At 48.7% G+C, this 22,500-nt stretch overlaps 1 protein-coding gene across 2 annotated transcripts in view; it reads right to left on the bottom strand.

Annotated features, from left to right (window-relative positions):
- Positions 1-22,500, bottom strand: part of LOC143300413 (GTP-binding protein RAD-like) — an 86,077-nt gene that overhangs the window by 33,832 nt on the left and 29,745 nt on the right. For both annotated transcript variants that reach the window (XM_076614057.1, XM_076614056.1), the window contains 2 exons: positions 16,151-17,139; positions 13,219-13,462 (listed from right to left, as the gene is read on the bottom strand). In XM_076614057.1, coding sequence (XP_076470172.1) covers positions 13,219-13,462; positions 16,151-16,480 — 574 coding nt within the window. In that variant the 5' untranslated portion in view covers positions 16,481-17,139. The remainder of the gene's footprint in view (positions 1-13,218; positions 13,463-16,150; positions 17,140-22,500) is intronic.

Genomic DNA, 22,500 nt, shown 5'->3' with positions numbered 1-22,500 from the left:
TGCGTTCGTGCGTGCGCGTGTGCGCATGTGTGTGTGTGTGTGTGTGTGTGTGTGTGTGTGTGTGTGTGTGTGTGTGTGCGTGCGTGCGTGAATCATCTGGCCAAACCAGTGAGATTTCCCACAGGTGGGCGAGCTGTCCGTATGGTGAACATTCCTTTTCCATCACCCGATGAAATGCACGTGTTGGCCTGACTATTTCTGGAACAGATCCTTGGCTGAGCAGACACTCAGACGATGGCTGGCACGATGATTATACAGTACAGTACAGTACAGTACAGTACAGTACAGTACAGTACAATGAATTTCAATGCAATGCAATACAACACAATACGACACAATGCAACATAATACAATACAATAAAATACGATGAACTGCAACGCAGTCCAACGCAACACATGCAATATTTATTACACAGTGCAATATAATACAGTGAAATGCAACGTAATGCAATGCAACTCAATACAACTCAATGCAATACAGTACAATACAATATCATACAGCGAATTGCATCGCAACGCAAAGCCGTGCAATCAAATGCAATACAATACGATACAATACGATATATTACAGTTTGATTTAGCGCAACGCAACGCAACGCAATTCATAGCAATATAATACAATACAATACAATACAAGGCAAACGCACGCAAAATCGAAGAGCGTTCACACCATTCACACGCATACATACCATCAGAATGGAAAGGGTTTGAAAGACAAACCTCAGATATATATACGTGTCCATCTAGCTTTCAAAATCAAGGAGGCAGTAACTGCGTGGTGGTGGGGGGGCGGGGGGGGGGGGGGGGGCTGAGGGGGGGGGGGGGGGGAGAGGTGGTGGCTTATCCATATACGCTACACCTCTTCGGCAACGTCGCGAGACCAAAGTAAAATGAGACAAGGGGGGAAAAAAAATCATGGAAGAAATTATATAGCAGACGCCAGACTTATACATAAACAATTCTGATGATTACCATAAGGATATTCTGGGATCTTATCTGCAGGCGCAGAGGCGAGATGTTAGAGTTGGAGCCGGGGAAAGTAATAGCTCTGAGAATGTAAGTTACGATGGACTGTTATTGATGTCATATATATGCGGCACTTAATCAGAGAGGCTGGGAAACTGGATGGTGTTGTGTGTGTGTGTGTGTGTGTGTGTGTGTGTGTGTGTGTGTGTGTGTGTGTGTGTGTGTGTGTTCGTGCGTGTGTGTGTGTGTGTGTGTGTGTGTGCAGGTGTGTGTGTGTGTGTGTGTGTGTGTGAGTGCGTGCATGTGCGTGCGTGCGTGCGTGCGTGCGTGTGTGTGTGTGTGTGTGTGTATACAGGTGTGTGTGTGTGTGTGTGTGTGTGTGTGTGTGTGTGTGTGTGTGTGTGTGTGCAATTAGTGAATGTGTGTGTGTGTGTGTGTGTGTGTGTGTGTGTGTGTGTGTGTGTGTGTGTGTGTGTGTGTGCATGTGTTTTCTTCAGTTTAACGTCTATTCACTATAAGTGTTTTTAGACGGATGTGTGTGTGTGTGTGTGTGTGTGTGTGTGTGTGTGTGTGTGTGTGTGTGTGTGTGTGTGTGTGTGTGTGTGTGTGTGTGTGTGTGTGTGTGTGTGTGTGTGTGTGTGTGTGTGTGTGAGAGAGAGAGAGAGAGAGAGAGAGAGAGAGAGAGTTCGTGTGTGCGTGAGCGTGTGAAAGGGAAGAAGGGAAAAAGAAAAGAAAACAAAACAACTGCAATCAGCACATAGACACAGACACAGACACACACAGACACGGACTCACTCACACACACACACACACACACACACACACACACACACACACACACACACACACACACACACACACACACACACAGAACCAACAAACGACAGAAACAACTAAAACAACAACAAAATCTCTCTTTTTTCTTTTTTTCTTGTCCATTTTTGCTTCAGAAAAACGAAAACAACACACACCAACAGCGAAATGAGAGTGCAGCGTGAACGGACAGAGAGCCCCAACGGTCACTGACTATACGGCCATCAATCATGTGGCGTGTGACACGTGGCGATTGGATCCATTGTGTCCGTGACACAACCACCACTGACGTGCAGCCTGCCCGTCCCCCCCACCCCCTCCCAATTCCTCACCCCCCCCAACCCCCCCTCCCCCCTCTTGTCCGTGCTAATGCTTTCTTCAGTCTGAGGATGTTGGGGGTGGTGGTGGTGGTGGTGTGCTCGGAGTGATGATGTGTGATGTGTGGTGGGTGGGTGGGTGGGTGGTGGTGGTGGTGGTGGTGACGGGTGGTGGGTGGTGATGATGATAGTGGTGGTTGTGGTGGTGGTGGTGATGGTAGTGGTGTTGGGTGGTGGTGGTGGTGGTGGTGTTGGGTGGTGGTGGTAGTGGTGTTGGGTGGTGAATGGTGTACAGTTCTCCAAATCTGGCCCCCTGCCCCCCTCCCCCCCTCCCACTCCCTTTGTTTTACCAGTTCATATATACCAACATGCCTGGTGCGTGCGAGCGAGCACTCACACACACACACACGCGCGCGCGCACACACACACACGCAGACACACACACACACACACACACACACACACACACACACACACACACACACACACACCTATCCCTCAAACTGGCACAAAAACAATAACAACTCTAAAGTCAATGGACAAACATAATCGATCACAATCAATGGCAATTTAAAAAAAAAGAAAAAAAAAGAAGAAGAAACAAATACACACACTAAAGACATGGTGACTGGAAACATGGTGACTGGAAATATGGTGACTAAAGACATGGTCACTAAAAACCACAACCTTCGCCCACATCAGTGTGTTTCAGTATCTCTTCTTCTTCTTCTGCGTTCACTCGTATGCACACGAGTGGGCTTTTACGTGTATGACCGTTTTTAACCCCGCCATGTAGGCAGCCATACTCCGTTTTCGGGGGTGTGCATGCTGGGTATGTTCTTGTTTCCATAACCCACCGAACGCTGACATCTTTTACAGGATCTTTAACGTGCGTATTTGATCTTCTGCGTGCATATACACACGAAGGGGGTTCAGGCACTAGCAGGTCTGCACATATGTTGACCTGGGAGATCGTAAAAATCTCCACCCTTTACCCACCAGGCGCCGTCACCGTGATTCGAACCCGGGACCCTCAGATTGACAGTCCAACGCTTTAACCACTCGGCTATTGCGCTCGTCGTTTCAGTATCTCAAGGAGGCGTCATTGCCTTTGGACAAGTCCAATACACGCTACACCACATGTGCGAGGCAGATGCGAGGCAGATGTGAGGCAGATGCATTACACTTCTCGCTTAGTCGGGCCTTTAGTGCAAGCATTTATATAAAAAAATAATATAAATACTAATTCTGTGTACCTGTTAGAGTGGATTTCTCCAACAGAATTTTGCCAAAGGACAACAACACTCATGTTGCCTTGGGTTCTTTTTCAGTGCGCCAAGTGTGTGCTTCACACGGGGCGTCGGTTTATCGAATGACAAAGCGCCCAGTTTGATTTTTCAGAGAAAGGGAGAGAGATAGGATTCGAACCTAGACTCTAAGCATACACTGTACCGGCAGAGAAGCGTCTTTACCAAAGGGACAGGTCGGGATTGGAACCTAGACTCTAACAGACACTGTACTGGCAGAGAAGCGTCTATACCAAAGGGACAGGTCGGGATTGGAACCTAGACTCTAACAGACACTGTACTGGCAGAGAAGCGTCTATACCAAAGGGACAGGTCGGGATTGGAACCTAGACTCTAACAGACACTGTACTGGCAGAGAAGCGTCTGTACCAAAGGGACAGGTCGGGGTTGGAACCTAGACTCTAACAGACAGTGTACCCTCAGAGTAGCGTCTATACCAAAGGGACAAATCGGGATTGGAACCTAGACCCTAACAGACAGTGTACCCTCAGAGTAGCGTCTATACCAAAGGGACACATCAGGATTCGAACCTAGACCCAAACAGACACTGTACTGGCAGAGAAGCGTCTATACCAAAGGGACACATCAGGATTCGAACCTAGACCCAAACAGACACTGTACTGGCAGAGAAGCGTCTATACCAAAGGGACAGATCGGGGATGGAACCTAGACTCTAACAGACAGTGTACCCTCAGAGTAGCGTCTATACCAAAGGGACAGATCGTGATTCGAACCTAGACTCTAACAGACACTGTACTGGTAGAGAAGCGTCTGTACCAAAGGGACAGGTCGGGGTTGGAACCTAGACTCTAACAGACACTGTACCGGCAGAGAAGCGTCTGTACCAAAGGGACAGGTCGGGGTTGGAACCTAGACCCTAACAGACACTGTACCGGCACAGAAGCGTCTGTACCAAAGGGACAGGTCGGGGTTGGAACCTAGACTCTAACAGACACTGTACTGGCAGAGAAGCGTCTGTACCAAAGGGACAGGTCGGGGTTGGAACCTAGACTCTAACAGACACTGTACCCTCAGAGTAGCGTCTATACCGAAGGGACAGGTCGGGATTGGAACCTAGACCCTAACAGACACTGTACTGGTAGAGAAGCGTCTGTACCAAAGGGACAGGTCGGGATTGGAACCTAGACTCTAACAGACAGTGTACCGGCAGAGAAGCGTCTATACCAAAGGGACAGATCGTGATTCGAACCTAGACTCTAACAGACACTGTACTGGCAGAGAAGCGTCTATACCAAAGGGACAGATCGGGATTCGAACCTAGACTCTAACAGACACTGTACTGGCAGAGAAGCGTCTATACCAAAGGGACAGATCGGGATTCGAACCTAGACTCTAACAGACAGTGTACCAGCAGAGTAGCGTCTATACCAAAGGGACAAATCGGGATTGGAACCTAGACTCTAACAGACACTGTACTGGCAGAGAAGCGTCTTCACCAAAGGGACAGGTCGGGGTTGGAACCTAGACCCTAACAGACAGTGTACCCTCAGAGTAGCGTCTATACCAAAGGGACAGATCGGGATTGGAACCTAGACCCTAACAGACACTGTACTGGCAGAGAAGCGTCTATACCAAAGGGACAGATCGGGATTGGAACCTAGACCCTAACAGACACTGTACCGGCACAGAAGCGTCTGTACCAAAGGGACAGGTCGGGATTGGAACCTAGACCCTAACAGACACTGTACCGGCACAGAAGCGTCTGAACCAAAGGGACAGGTCGGGATTGGAACCTAGACTCTAACAGACACTGTACCGGCACAGAAGCGTCTGTACCAAAGGGACAGGTCGGGGTTGGAACCTAGACCCTAACAGACAATGTACCGTCAGAGAAGCGTCTATACCAAAGGGACATATCGTGATTCGAACCTTGACCCTAACAGACAATGTACCGTCAGAGAAGCGTCTATACCAAAGGGACAAATCGGGATTGGAACCTAGACCCTAACAGACAGTGTACCCTCAGAGAAGCGTCTATACCAAAGGGACAGATCGGGATTGGAACCTAGACCCTAACAGACACTGTACCGGCAGAGAAGCGTCTGTACCAAAGGGACACATCGGGGTTGGAACCTAGACTCTAACAGACACTGTACTGGCAGAGAAGCGTCTTAACCATTCTTGCCCACCTTCCTTCTCAGCTGATAACCTACTGACACTGACAGCTCATTTTTTTTCCCCTTCTAGTTTTCCCTGCCTGTGAAGCAGCAAGCCAAATGTCAACACGATTACCCATCGGCACCCTGTTTGTCTGGGGGGGGGGGGGGGGGGGGGACACGTTGTGTCCATACTACTGTCTGCTCCTCCACTCCATCAGTGACATCAGAGACTGAGGTGGTGGAGGTGGAGGTGGTGGTGGGTGGTGGGTGGTGAGGAGAGGAGAGGATAGTGGAGGGTGGTGGTGAAGTGGGTGGGTTTTGCAGGTGGTTGGGTGGTTGTGGGTTTGTGTTGGTGGTGGTGGTGGTGGTGATGATGCTGTTGGTTGTTGGTGGTGGTGGTGGTGGTGTGTTATGTGTGGTGGTGGTGATGGTGGTGGTGGTGTGTTGTTGTGATGGTGGTGATGGTGTGTTATGGTGGTGGTGGTGCGTGATGATGTGTAGTGATGGTGTGGTGGTGGTGGTGGTGTGTAGTGATGGTGGTGTGTAGTGATGGTGTGGTGGTGGTGGTGGTGTGTAGTGATAGTGGTGTGTAGTGATGGTGTGGTGGTGGTGGTGGTGTGTAGTGATGGTGTGGTGGTGGTGGTGGTGTGTAGTGATGGTGTGGTGGTGGTGGTGGTGTGTAGTGATGGTGTGGTGGTGGTGGTGGTGTGTAGTGATGATGGTGTGTAGTGATGGTGTGGTGGTGGTGGTGGTGTGTAGTGATGATGGTGTGTAGTGATGGTGTGGTGGTCGTGGTGGTGTGTAGTGATGGTGTGGTGGTCGTGGTGGTGTGTAGTGATGGTGTGGTGGTGGTGGTGGTGTGTAGTGATGGTGGTGTGTAGTGATGGTGTGGTGGTGGTGGTGGTGGTGTGAGGTGGTGGGTAATGGTAGTGTGTAGCGGTGGTAGTGGCGATGGTGTGGTGGTGGTGGTGGTGGTGTGAGGTGGTGGGTAATGGTAGTGTGTAGCGGTGGTAGTGGCGATGGTGTGGTGGTGGTGGTGGTGGTGGTGTGAGGTGGTGGGTAATGGTAGTGTGTAGCGGTGGTGGTGGTGATGGTGTGTTGAGTATGGTGGTGCATAGTACGTGATGGTGGTGCATGGTACGTGATGGTGGTGCATGGTACGTGATGGTGGTGCATGGTACGTGATGGTGGTGCATGGTACGTGACGGTGGTGGTGCGTAGTACGTGATGGTGGTGCATGGTACGTGATGGTGGTGGTGCGTAGTACGTGATGGTGGTGCCTCCTCCACTCCGCCCATTGCACCAGTCTGTGAAGGAGTGTTTCCTTTTGACCCCTTCCTCCCCCCCCCCCCCCCACACACAACCACCACATAAAATTTCTGACCATTCCAGTTTCCCATTCGTAAGTTCGGAAGTGATGGAACATGAGAAATCTACATGCAGTTCTTCAAAGGAAATGAATCATAGAGATATAGCAAAATCTTCCTGCTCCTCCTTCTCCTCCTTCTCATCATAATCATTATCATCACCGTTGTAGTCATTGTCATCATCATCATCATCATCATCATCATCATCGTCGTCGTCGTCATCATCATTATCAAATTCACCACAATCATCATCATCTTGGAAAGAATATGAATCACAGGACGGGATTTCATCATCATCAGTATCATCATCGTCGTCGTCGACGTCGTCGTTATTATTATCATCTTCATAACCTTCATCGTTCATCACCATCATCATCTCCGTAAACAACAACAACAACAACAACAGACAAACGAAGCACGAAATAGCTTGCGAACACTGACAACGTCTTCAAACGTGGAAGCAAACCCCAGTACCATTACTGACCGTAACAGTGTTTGTACAGCTCACGACGTGCCCCAGATCATATCACCCTACATCCCCAATTTTCCCTTTTCTCTGTTCGTCATTTTCGAGGCGACGGAATGAGAGAAAGGCTCATCCCGTTTACCACTTGTTCAAAGGGAACGAGTCACAAAAATAGTGTCACCGTCGACGTCACCATCACCACCATCAGTACCAGCAGCAGTGCCGAAAATAAAACAACGAACATGAAGGGCCAGATAGAATCCTGACACTGGCATGTCTTCAGAAATGGAAGCAACTCACGGTACCATTTCGGAATGGAACAGCGTTCGTTCAGGGACAGGGTATGTCTACAGTCAGTCTTCCACACTTCACATCATCATCATCATAGTCATCACCGTTATCGTCGACATCATCGTCACTATCTTCATCACCACCAACACCATCATCATCATCATCATCACCGACTACAGCAACAACAGAAAAACGAAGCACCACACAGATTGCTAACACAGACAGACAACGTCTTCAAACGTGGAAGCAAATCAGAGTTCCATTACCGACCGTAACAGCGTTTGTACAGCACATGATGTGTCGGGGATCATTTCGCTTCCACTCCCTCCCTCATCACCTTCACCCACCTTTTGCCTCCACCACCCATCCCCACTGTCAAGTTTCTCTGTTCGAGGCAACGGAACGAGAGAAAGCCGTGTCCCATTCAACATTTCTTCAAAAGGAATGAGTTACAGAAATAGTATCGTCGTCGTCGTCGTCGTCATCACCATCATCATCATCGTCATCATCATCATCATCACCATTATCATCATCAGTAGCAGCAGTGCCCAAACTAAAAACAACAAACACGGAGACCCAGACAGGATACTGGCACTGGCAGGCAGTGTCTTGGAAGGTGGAAGCAATTCACGGTACCATTTCCGTAGGGACCAGCATTTGCATAGAACAGGGGCGCAGCCTGTCTCTGGCACTTCACAGATTGCAATTAGTCTGCGCGTGAGGATTTCCTTTCGCCACCTCCTCCCCCCGCCCCACCCCCCTCGCCCCCCCCCCCCCTTTCTGTCCAAACCATTTTCCTACATCAGTTTGTTTTCCGGCCGCGATGCATTAGTAAGAAAGTGACTGCCTCCGACACGCGATAGAACAGGAAGAGACTTCGTGTTCCTGCAAGGGGGAGAAGCAATGCAAGAGGCCAGAACAATACAACAGCAGCAACATCATCATGGGAAAGGCATCACGGTTGGAGAGGAGGAGGCGGGGGAACAGGACGTTCACGTGCATTCCCCTTTGGTCACGCCCCCCCTCTCCCCCTCCCTCTCCCCCTCTCCCTGCTTCTTCTGACCAGTCTACATCTCTCTCTCTCCCTTTCCCCCCCCGCCCCCCACCACTCCCCGACCCATTCGTCATTTTGAAAGTGAAGGAATGGGAGTAATCTACGCCTGGTACTTCTTGAATAGAAATGAATCTCAAAGATAGTGAAATGATAACAACAACAACAACAACAACAAAAATCATGATAATATTAATAATGATAATGTTGATGATGATGATGATCGTCATCATCATCATGATTACTAACAAACATCAACATCATCATCAACTGCAGAGCATAATACACGGAGACTGACAATGTTTTGGAAGATGGAAGCGGAATGTCTCCCACAGCCACAAAGCGTGTCCACCGATGATGTCCACCAGTGATGTCCACCACCAGTGATGTCCACCACCAGTGATGTCCACCACCAGTGATGTCCACCACCAGTGATGTCCACCACCAGTGATGTCCACCAGTGATGGCGCCAAGGTCACACCGTCCTCCTTTCCGAGGAGACAACCAAACCGTGAGGGGATTCGACATTATCACAGCACTGGTAGATGTGGAGGTGGAGCAGAGGCCTAGTGGTCAATTCGCCAGACTGTGTACGGAGCGATTGTACATGGGTTCAAGTCTCGGTCTGGACCGGGATTTTTACTTCCCCGGCACCCCGCTCCTCCCTCCCCCCCACTCGGCCTTGATTGGTGGTCTGAATGATAGTCTTTCGTATGACAGTGTGTTGTCACATTGCAGTGTCATCCATACATATCCGTCCGCCTGCAGTTGTATTTGTTTTATAATCAAAGCGGATTTTTCAGTAGAAGTTTGCCCCAGGGACAAGACTTTTGTTGTAGCCATGGGTTCTTTTGAGTGCGCCACAGACATGCTGCTTCTCACAGGACTTCGGTTTATTGTTTCATCAGAATGACTAGCACCCTGGCCACCAATCAAGGTCCAGTGGACGGGGAGGGGGGTTGGAGGCGTAAAAAATCACGGTGCGTATATGATAATCACGGTGTGTATATGATAATCACGGTGTGTATATGATAATCACGCTGTGTATGTGATAATGGAACCCATGGACCCACACTTCCTGGTCGGACGTATCACCAGTGGGCCGGGACCGCTGTACGCCGCTCCCGAAAACGGTGTATGGCTGCTTGTATGGCGAGGTGAAGAAACGGTCAAACTCAGTTATTGTTCACGTACACAAGTGAATGTGGGAGCTGCAGCCCACGAACTCAAAAAGGACATGAGGAAAGAATCCTGAAGATATCTTCCCTCTGTTCCGCTGAAAACAGTCTTCGTATGCCAGGATGAGGAGCAGTGCCATAGGGATGTTTTGGAAGTCACGGGGAAAACATCAGTATCAGGATGTAACATCACTGATACATGATGATTAATCACAGCGACTCTCAACAGGATAGGTATGAGAATACAAGGGGGGAAAAAGAACAAAGAAACAAAACCAAAAAAAAAAAAAAAAAAAAACCCAACAAAAAAACCCAAAAGTAAAAACAATATCTGGAAATGTATCATCACACAGGGCAGTCACTCAGTCATCAGTCACCAACAGTACAGAACTGTCAATCAAGTCACTCAATCAGCTGTCATCTTCTGCACATAATAACGTTGTCTGCAGTCCCCCCCCCCCCCCCGTTCCCGCCCCCCAATCTGACGCTGATAAGAAGAGTCTCATCAATACTGTCAAAGTCCCTTTCTCGCTGTCATCATGTTTTATGTGCGTGCTGCGTGCTGGCCTGGCCACGTGCATGCACAACTCCCCTATCAAAACTGATCCTGGGACATTTTTTGGACGTTGGGGAGCAGTGGTGTGTGTGTGGGGAAAGGGAGGGGGGTGGAGGTGGGGTGGGGTGGGGTGGGGTGGGGGGGTAATGGAGTGAACATGTGTAATAATTGCCAAACACTTTACCACGTGCAACCCGGTGTGCTGTGCCAAAAGGTTATGCCATACAATACGATACGATACAATACGGTACAATACAATACAATACGATACGATACGATACGATACAATACGGTACAATACAATACAATACGATACAATAAGATACAATGCAATACAATACAATACAATACGATACGATACGATACGATACAATACGATACGATACATTACGATACGATATGATACAATACGGTACAATACAATACGATACAATAAGATACAATACAATACAATACAATACAATACGATACAATACAATACAATACAACACAATACGACACGATACGATATAATACAATACAATAGAAAGGCTTTCAGTATGGCGTCCTCCCGTGGCGAGTGACACGCATGCGCACCAGCGGTAATGCAGCGTCAGCCACTCCGGCGCCTGCGCATGAATGACAAGTGTGGCGCTGTGTGTGTGTGGTGTATGGCACGCCGAAGGGATCAAAAGACTATGATTTATTCATGGGAACGTCCTGGAGACTTGCTGTTTGCTCAGCCTCCTGCACTTTGACAGCTTTCTCAGCTGGCAAGATGGACAATCGGGAGGAAGGTAGGGGTGTCGTTTCGTGTGTGTGTGTGTGTGTGTGTGTGTGTGTGTGTGTGTGTGTGTGTGTGTGTGTGTGTGTGTGTGTGTGTGTGTGTGTGTGTGTGTGTGTGTGTGCGTGCGTGTGTGTGTATATGTGTGTGCGGGAGGGGGTGTGTGTGTGTGACTGTATCGGTGTGTGCTCATGATTTGGAGAAAGACAGAGATACAGAGAAAGAGACAGAGACAGACATACATAGCGTGACAGAGAGAGAGGGAGAGGGACAGAGACAGAGAGAGAGAGAAACAGAGAGAGAGAGGGGGGGAGAGATGGAGAGAGAGAGAGAGAGAGAAACTGGGAGAGAGACACACAGAGAAACAGAGAGAGAGAGAGAGAGAGAGAGAGAGAGAGAGAGAAACAGAGAGAGAGAGAGAGAGAGAGAAACAGAGAGAGAGGGAGAGAGAAACAGAGAGAGAGAGAGAGAGAGAGAGAGAGAGAGAGAGAGAGAGATGGAGAGACAGAAAGAGAGGCACAATGTGAAAAAAGAGGATGAATAAGTAATGGCGGTACGAACATTGATGCGCGACCGGTGCTGGGAAACAAAAACTTGTACACCGGAGGTGATGACCGCTTTGTTGCCTGCTTTGATCTCTGCCTGCCTGCCTGCCTGTCTGCCTGCCTGCCTGCCTGCCTGCCTGCCTGCCTGCCTGCCTGTCTGCCTCTGTCTGCCTGCCTGCCTCTTTTTGTCTGTCTCTCTCAATTTTAAATCTAACAGTATGATTTAAACTTCAATGCGTTTGACGTGACTGTTGATAGGTACATGAGGTGGCTTGTAAATCCATGTATCCATTTCCCTTGGGGGCTATGGCTTGATGATTGATAAAGGATTCGCAATCGCATTCTCTTTGTTTCTGTCTCTGTGTCTCTCCCTCTCTCTCTCTCTCTCTCTCTCTCTCTCTCTCACACACACACACACATGTACTTATTTGCTTGTTATTTCCCCTTATTTTTCGTTTTACTTTTTCTTTTCGTCGCCTACTAAAATAAGCTGAATAATCCCCCTTGGCACTAGAGCTGTAAAACGCTATTTGCCAATAAAAAATTTGTCATTGTCTCACACACACACACACACACACACACACACACACACACACACACACACACACACACACATATATACACCCACAGACGACATACACATACACACACAAGCACACACACACACACACACACACACACACACACACACACACACACACACACACACAGAGAAGAGACGGCAGAGAAAGACAGACAGAAAGAAAGACAGAGAGAGACAGGAATAAAGACAGAGATCTGCACAACAATGTCAAATGGAAAAAAAAAAAACTACGATAATCGCATTGTTGATAATAAACGCAAGCAGCAGAGAGAGAGGGAGGGAGAGAGAGAGAGAGAGAGAGAGAGAGAGAGAGAGAGAGAGAGAGAGAGAGAGAGAGAGAGACACACACACACACATACACACACACACACACACACACATTTATAATATTTATATCTGCCTGCAGTGTATTTGCTTTCCTATGAAAGTAGATTTTTCTACAGACTTTTGCCAAGGACGACATTTTTGCTGCCGTGGGTTCTTTTACGTGCGCTATGTGCATGTTACACACGGAACCTCTGTTTATCCTTTCACCCGAATGACTATATTGTGTTACAATCATTAGTACAAAAAAACACGGAAAAAACCCCAACCCCCCAAAAAAAAACATCCCCCCCCCTGTCCCCCCTAATAATTGTTGGTGTCCTCTGTTTTTCTGTTTCCACCTTGCGCAATAAATTACGAAGCAAAACAGACGTATTCACACACACACACACACACACACACACACACACACACACACACACACACACACACACACACTCACCCACACTGCCCCCACCCCTCCTCCCCCCACCCATACACACACACACACACATCAATGCACCCCCCCACCTCCCCCCCCACCTCCAACCCCCCACCACCACCCTAACCCCCCGACCAAAAAACTACTCACGTGAACTGTTTTCATACGTCCCCTTGTACTCTGAGGTCATGAACTGTCGGGTCAAGGCCGACTTGCCTGACCCCGTGGACCCCATCATGAGGACCTTGTAGTGTGTGGGCGTGGGGGTGGCGTTTTTGGAGAGGGGCTTGGGTTCCTCTGACACCGCCAACCCTTTGTCGTTGCTGCCGCGACTGTGGTTGGAGGCCAGGCTGTGGGTGGACCGCTTGAAGGAGTCTCCCCGGTTCACCAGACCCTTAGGACAGAATAGAATAGAATAGAATAGAAATAGAATAGAAATAGACTAGAATAGAATACCCATACTATATCCCCTCCAAAACCAACTTCCCCAAACCCATACTCTATCTACCCCCTCACACTACCTTCCCCAGCCTCCACCCCACTCTTCCTCCCTAATCAAAAACCCCTATTCTACCCACCCCTTCCATTCCCAAAGCCCCTATTCTACACCCCCCCCATTCCTCAAACCCCTATTCTACACCCCTCCCATTCCTCAAACCCCTATTCTACACCCACCCATTCCCCAAACCCCTATTCTACACCCCTCCCATTCCCCAAACCTCTATTCTACACCCCTCCCATTCCTCAAACCCCTATTCTACACCCACCCATTCCCCAAACCCCTATTCTACACCCCTCCCATTCCCCAAACCTCTATTCTACACCCCTCCCATTCCCCAAACCCCTATTCTACACCCCTCCCATTCCTCAAACCCCTATTCTACACCTCTCCCATTCCCGAAACCCCTATTCTACACACCTCCCATTCCTCAAACCCCTATTCTACACCCCTCCCATTCCTCAAACCCCTATTCTACACCCCTCCCATTCCCCAAACCCCTATTCTATACACCCCTCCCATTCCCCAAACCCCTATTCTACACTTCCTTTCCCCAAACCCCTATTCTACACCCCTCCCTTTCCCCAAACCCCTATTCTACACACCCCTCCCATTCCCCAAACCCCTTTTCTACACCCCTCCCATTCCCCAAACTCCTATTCTACACCTCTCCCTTTCCCCAAACCTATTTCCCAAACCCCTATTCTACACCCCTCCCATTCCCCAAACCCCTATTCTACACCTCTCCCTTTCCCCAAACCCATTCCCCAAACCCCTATTCTACACCCCTCCCATTCCCCAAACTCCTATTCTACACCTCTCCCTTTCCCCAAACCCATTCCCCAAACCCCTATTCTACACCCCTCCCATTCCCCAAACCCCTATTCTACACCCCTCTCCCATTCCCCAAACCCCTATTCTACACCCCTCCCATTCCCCAAACCCTATTCTACACCCCTACCATTCCCCAAACCCCTATTCTACACCTCTCCCATTCCCCAAACCCCTATTCTACACCCCTCCCATTCCCCAAACCCCTATTCTACACCCCTCCCATTCCTCAAACCCCTATTCTACACCCCTCCCATTCCCCAAACCCCTATTCTACACCCCCCCCTTCCCCAAACCCCTATTCTACACCCCACCAATTCCTCACACCCCTATTCTACACCCCTCCCATTCCCCAAACCCCTATTCTACACCCCTCCCATTCCCCAAACCCCTATTCTACACCCCTCCCATTCCCCAAACCCCTATTCTACACCCCTCCCATTCCCCAAACCCCTATTCTACACCCCTCCCATTCCTCAAACCCCCATTCTATACACCTCTCCATTCCCCAAACCCCTATTCTACACCTCTCCCATTCCCCAAACCCCTATTCTACACCCCTCCCATTCCTCAAACCCCTATTCTACACCCCTCCCATTCCCCAAACCCCTATTCTACACCCCTTCCGTTCCTCAAACCCCTATTCTACATCCCTACCATTCCTCAAACCCCTGCTCTACCCCCACCCCTAACGACCTTTCCCCAAACTCCTTCACACACCCCTCCCAAACCATCTTCCTCAAATTTCTACTCTCATGAGAATTTGACTCTTTTTTTTTTGTTTTTGTCCGTCAATCCTGATAGGTTTAGCAGTTTCTCCGTTTTAACTTGTGCAGTCTTTTCCTTGATACTGATGTAACATATTATTCTTACACTGCTTTGAACTGACTGAATGCTTAGGACAATACCACTAGTGTCAGCAGTCACCACATTTTCCTCCACAGAACGGAGGATAAATTGTTGGCTGTGATTCCCACAGAGCTTGTCCTAACAGCTTTATCTGGTTGTAGTAGTAGTAGTAGTAGTAGTAGTGAACATTTATAGAGCGGTTTGTGTCCCAAAAAGTCCAAAAGAGCTACAACTGACATCACAGTCAACATTGAAGACAGAAAACAACACACGATACAACCGTCAGATTAAAAACAACAACAACCACCACCACCAACAACAACAACCAACAACAAAACTGGTCGATCTATCTTACACTGCTCTCTCTTTGAACACATGTGAAACCATAAACAACACATCATAACTCTCGTACAAAACGCCAATGCAAACGTTACTGCACACCCACACACCTCACCTACATTCTACAACCAAAAAAACAACACGCACATGCATTCAACAGGCGCACGCTTCCACCCTCCCACCCCCCTACCCCCACCGACACCTTCGCCCCCGACACACACACACACACACGCGCGCGCGCGCGCGCGCGCGCGAACCATTACCAATCCCCCCGCACCATCAACACACACACACACACACATCACACAACACCCCTCCACATACACACACACACACCATACAACCATCATCCACCCCCTCCCTACAAACACACCACCCCTCCCTACAAACACACCACCCCTCCCTACAAACACACCACACGACCCCTCTCGCACCACCCCTCCCTACAAACACACCACCCCTCTCGCACCACCCCTCCCTACAAACACACCACCCCTCTCGCACCACCCCTCCCTACAAACACACCACCCCTTCTAACAAACACCCAGGCACCCAACAGCTCACCTTAGAAGTCGTTTTGAACGAGCGCACGCGACATAGACCCCCACCTCCTGCATCCCCTTCGTCCTTGGAGCCCCTGCTGTTGGCAGACGACATCCAGTCAGGGTCCGGGAGAGTGAGGAAGATCTGGGGGGTTGGCAGGGAATTGGTTCTCGGCCTCTGGGCAGCCTGGATGTCCAGGGACAGTTTCGGCCGGGGGCGGTTTTTGAAGGAGGAGGAGCGAGAGTGGGGCGCCGAGGCGGAGTCTCGGATTGGGGAGGCGCGAAGAAACCTCTCGTCGTCATGAGTTATCTTCTCGCCCTCCACGAGAATGTCCGTCATCATGGGAGCCATGTTGGTAGTGTGTGTGTGTGTGTGTGTGTGTGTGTGTGTGTGCTTTGATTTGTTACTAAAATGTCTTTGTTGTGGTGATTGTAGGTAGTTTTCGTGTTCTTCTTCTTGGTTTTCTATTTTGTATAAAAAAAATATATGTATTTATAATATGGTGGTTATTGTTGCAGTTGTTGTTGTTGCTAAGTTATTCTCTTTTTTGTTGGTTTTTTTGTTGTTGTTTTTTTTTGTTTGTTTTGTAGTCAAATGTAGTTTTCTTTGTTTTGTGTGTTATTTTCAGTTTGATGTTACAACTTTCACATTGCTAGTATTGCTGGTATCCTTTATCCAGCAGCACAAGCCATGCTGACAGTTCGCTTGTTGTTGTCAGTTGTTGTTGTTGTTGTTGTTGTTGTTGTTGTTGCTGTTGTTGTTGATACTGTTGTTGTTACAGTGGCAGTCCGGCGTCCTTGCTGCGTAACTGCTGCAGCCTGCCGTCACAGATCATCTGCTGACTGATATGTCTCTATATCTTTGGAATACTTTCACTTGTATGTATCATTTATCAAGCTTGGGTTCTTCTTCAAGTGGAGCGCCGTGACATTTGCTTCTTTCCCTTCACGAAGCGGGCCAGAGGTCTTCACCAGTTGTTTGCAGAAGAACTGTTGCTCTCTTTTAGTGATCTGTGAACAGAATGAAAAGAGAGAGTGAAGGTTAAGGAAAAAAAGGAACACACACAACTGTTGGGGGTTTTGAACAATAAATGTCAAAGTGGATTATGTGTGTGTGTGTGTGTGTGTGTGTGTGTGTGTGTGTGTGTGTGTGTGTGTGTGTGTGTGTGTTTGTTGTGAGTGAGCCAGTGGAAGAGAGAGAGTGTGACGGAGGGAGGGAGAGATAGATAAAGATAGATAGATAGAGAGTGACAGAGAGAGAGAGAGAGAGAGAGAGAGAGACAAAGAGAGAGAGAGAGAGTGTGTGTGTGTTTGTGTGTATGTGTTGTGTGTGTGTGTGTGTGTTGTGAGTGTGTGTGTGTGTGTGTGTGTGTGTGTGTACTTTGTGTGTGAGCGTACGTGCGTACGTGCATACGTGCGTGCGTTCGTGCGCGCGTGTGTGTGTGTGTGTGTGTGTGTGTGTGCTTACGTATGTGCTTACGTATGTGCGTGCGTGTGTGTGCGTGCGTGCATGTGCTTGTGTGTTTGTAGATGGTGTGTGTATATGTGTGTGCGTGCGTGTGTGAGTATGTGCGTGCGTGTGTGAGTTTATGTGTGCGTGTGCGCGTGTGTGTGTGAATCAGTCAGCTTGCGTATATGTCTGTCTGCAAAAAAAAAAAAAAAAAGAAAAAAAAAAAGAAAAGAAGAAAAGATAATACATAAAGAACTAAAAGTGAATAATCAATAGCTTCATAAATGGATAATTCTACAAACCAATTAGTAAATAGTTAGCAAACAGAAAAGAGTAGAAACTACTCTCTCCATACACAAGGTACACAAATCAAAGGCAATGCTGCTTACGTTATCAATTCAGCTAGCACACAGCTTCAGGTAAATAAAAAGGTACGTTGGGACAAACCTAGATACCTTCTCCAAAAAGAAAGCTCCGGGCTTGTCTTTAAACCGATCAGTTGACATGTGCACACACAGCAGCAATGATAGAAGCACAGAGAGAGACACAGACACACAGAACACAGGCATAGAGAGAGTCACAGGCACACAGAACACAGGTACAGAGAGAGACACAGGCACACAGAACACAGGTACAGAGAGAGACACAGGCACACAGAACACAGGTACAGAGAGAGAGACAGGCACACAGAAATGTACAAACACAAAGGAGCTTTTCATTCAAGACCAGCAATATCCTTATTCTGCTGAACGAAATGTACGGGCACTACAGAACAAAAGACATGATGGTGATTTGACTCGACACACAGAACACAGGCACATTGAGAGAGACACAGGCAACACAGAACACAGGTACAGAGAGAGACACACAGACACACAGAACACAGGTACAGAGAGACACAGGCACACAGAACACAGGTACAGAGAGAGACACAGGCACACAGAACACAGGTACAGTGAGACACAGGCACACAGAACACAGGTACAGAGAGAGACACAGACACACAGAATACAGGTACAGTGAGACACAGACACACAGAACACAGGTACAGAGAGAGACACAGACACACAGAACACAGGTACAGAGAGAGACACAGACACACAGAACACAGGTACAGAGAGAGAGACACAGACACACAGAACACAGGTACAGAGAGAGACACACAGACACACAGAACACAGGTACAGAGAGAGAGACAGGCACACAGAACACAGGTACAGAGAGAGGGAGAGAGACAGGCACACAGAACACAGGTACAGAGAGAGAGACACAGACACACAGAACACAGGTACAGAGAGAGACACAGGCACACAGAACACAGGTACAGTGAGAGAGACACAGGCACACAGAACACAGGTACAGAGAGAGACACAGGCACACAGAACACAGGTACAGAGAGAGACACACAGACACACAGAACACAGGTACAGAGAGAGACACAGGCACACAGAACACAGGTACAGAGAGAGAGACACAGACACACAGAACACAGGTACAGAGAGAGACACAGACACACAGAACACAGGTACAGAGAGAGAGAGAGAGACAGGCACACAGAACACAGGTACAGAGAGAGACACAGGCACACAGAACACAGGTACAGAGAGAGACACAGGCACACAGAACACAGGTACAGTGAGAGAGACACAGGTACACAGATCACAGTACAGAGAGAGAGACACAGGCACACAGAACACAGGTACAGAGAGAGACACAGGCACACAGAACACAGGTACAGTGAGAGAGACACAGGCACACAGAACACAGGTACAGAGAGAGACACAGGCACACAGAACACAGGTACAGAGAGAGACACACAGACACACAGAACACAGGTACAGAGAGAGACACAGGCACACAGAACACAGGTACAGAGAGAGACACAGGCACACAGAACACAGGTACAGAGAGAGACACAGGCACACAGAACACAGGTACAGAGAGAGACACAGACACACAGAACACAGATACAGAGAGAGAGAGAGAGAGACACAGGCACACAGAACACAGGTACAGAGAGAGACACAGACACACAGAACACAGGTACAGAGAGAGAGACACACACACAGAACACAGGTACAGAGAGAGAGAGAGACACACAGAACACAGGTACAGAGAGAGACACAGGCACACAGAACACAGGTACAGTGAGAGAGACACAGGTACACAGATCACAGTATAGAGAGAGAGACACAGGCACACAGAACACAGGTACAGAGAGAGACACAGGCACACAGAACACAGGTACAGAGAGAGAGACACAGACACACAGAACACAGGTACAGAGAGAGACACAGACACACAGAACACAGGTACAGTGAGAGACACAGGCACACAGAACACAGGTACAGCGAGAGACACAGACACACAGAACACAGGTACAGAGAGAGAGGCACACAGAACACAGGTACAGAGAGAGACACACAGACACACAGAACACAGGTACAGAGAGAGACACACAGACACACAGAACACAGGTACAGAGAGAGACACAGGCACACAGAACACAGGTACAGAGAGAGAGACACAGACACACAGAACACAGGTACAGAGAGAGACACACAGACACACAGAACACAGGTACAGAGAGAGACACAGACACACAGAACACAGGTACAATGAGAGAGACACAGGCACACAGAACACAGGTACAGAGAGAGACACAGGCACACAGAACACAGGTACAGAGAGAGACACACAGACACACAGAACACAGGTACAGAGAGAGACACAGGCACACAGAACACAGGTACAGAGAGAGAGAGACACAGACACACAGAACACAGGTACAGAGAGAGACACAGACACACAGAACACAGGTACAGAGAGAGACACAGACACACAGAACACAGGTACAGAGAGAGACACAGGCACACAGAACACAGGTACAGAGAGAGACACAGACACACAGAACACAGGTACAGAGAGAGACACAGACACACAGAACACAGGTACAGAGAGAGAGACACAGACACACAGAACACAGGTACAGAGAGAGAGACACAGACACACAGAACACAGGTACAGAGAGAGAGACACAGACACACAGAACACAGGTACAGAGAGAGAGACACAGACACACAGAACACAGGTACAGAGAGAGACACAGACACACAGAACACAGGTACAGAGAGAGACACAGACACACAGAACACAGGTACAGAGAGAGACACAGGCACACAGAACACAGGTACAGAGAGAGACACAGGCACACAGAACACAGGTACAGAAAGAGACACAGACACACAGAACACAGGTACAGAGAGAGAGACACAGACACACAGAACACAGGTACAGAGAGAGAGACACAGACACACAGAACACAGGTACAGAGAGAGAGAGAGAGACACAGTCACATAGAACACAGGTACATTGAGAGACACAGGTACACAGAACACAGGTACAGAGAGACACAGACACACAGAACACAGGTACAGAGAGACACAGACACACAGAACACAGGTACAGCGAGAGACACACAGGCACACAGAACACAGGTACAGAGAGACACAGACACATAGAACACAGGTACAGAGAGAGAGACACAGACACACAGAACACAGGTACAGAGAGACACAGGCACACAGAACACAGGTACAGAGAGAGACACAGACACACAGAACACAGGTACAGTGAGAGACACACAGACACACAGAACACAGGTACAGTGAGAGAGACACAGACACACAGAACACAGGTACAGAGAGAGAGACACAGACACACAGAACACAGGTACAGAGAGAGACACAGGCACACAGAACACAGGTACAGAGAGAGACACAGACACACAGAACACAGGTACAGAGAGACACAGACACACAGAACACAGGTACAGAGACAGACACAGGTACACAGATCACAGGTACAGAGAGAGACACAGGCACACAGAACACAGGTACAGAGAGAGACACAGACACACAGAACACAGGTACAGAGACAGACACAGGTACACAGATCACAGGTACAGAGAGAGACACAGGCACACAGAACACAGGTACAGAGAGAGACACAGACACACAGAACACAGGTACAGAGAGAGAGAGAGACACACACAGAACACAGGTACAGAGAGACACAGGCACACAGAACACAGGTACAGTGAGACACACAGGCACACAGAACACAGGTACAGAGAGAGACACAGACACACAGAACACAGGTACAGAGAGAGACACAGACACACAGAACACAGGTACAGAGAGAGAGACACAGACACACAGAACACAGGTACAGAGAGAGACACAGGCACACAGAACACAGGTACAGAGAGAGACACAGGCACACAGAACACAGGTACAGAGAGAGACACAGGCACACAGAACACAGGTACAGAGAGAGACACATAGGCACACAGAACACAGGTACAGAGAGAGAGAGAGACAGACACACAGAACACAGGTACAAAGAGAGACACAGGCACACAGAACACAGGTACAGCGAGAGACACAGACACACAGAACACAGGTACAGAGAGAGAGACATAGACACACAGAACACAGGTACAGAGAGAGACACAGGCACACAGAACACAGGTACAGAGAGAGACACAGACACACAGAACACAGGTACAGAGAGAGACACAGACACACAGAACACAGGTACAGAGAGAGAGACACACAGACACACAGAACACAGGTACAGAGAGAGAGAGAGACACAGTCACATAGAACACAGGTACATTGAGAGACACAGGTACACAGAACACAGGTACAGAGAGACACACAGGCACACAGAACACAGGTACAGAGAGAGACACAGGCACACAGAACACAGGTACAGAGAGAGACACAGACACACAGAACACAGGTACAGAGAGAGACACACGCACACAGGAAGGGCCGTGTAGACACAAACATGTATACGTGCTGTATTCGGCCAGGAGGGGCTGGGGTGTGGGGGTCGGGGGGTGGGATGGGGTTGAC

This window comes from Babylonia areolata, chromosome 26 (assembly GCF_041734735.1).
Source record: "Babylonia areolata isolate BAREFJ2019XMU chromosome 26, ASM4173473v1, whole genome shotgun sequence".
Lineage (NCBI taxonomy): Eukaryota > Metazoa > Mollusca > Gastropoda > Neogastropoda > Buccinidae > Babylonia > Babylonia areolata.
Note: the sequence above shows the minus strand (reverse complement) of the source record. Positions and strands in the feature narration are given on the sequence as shown.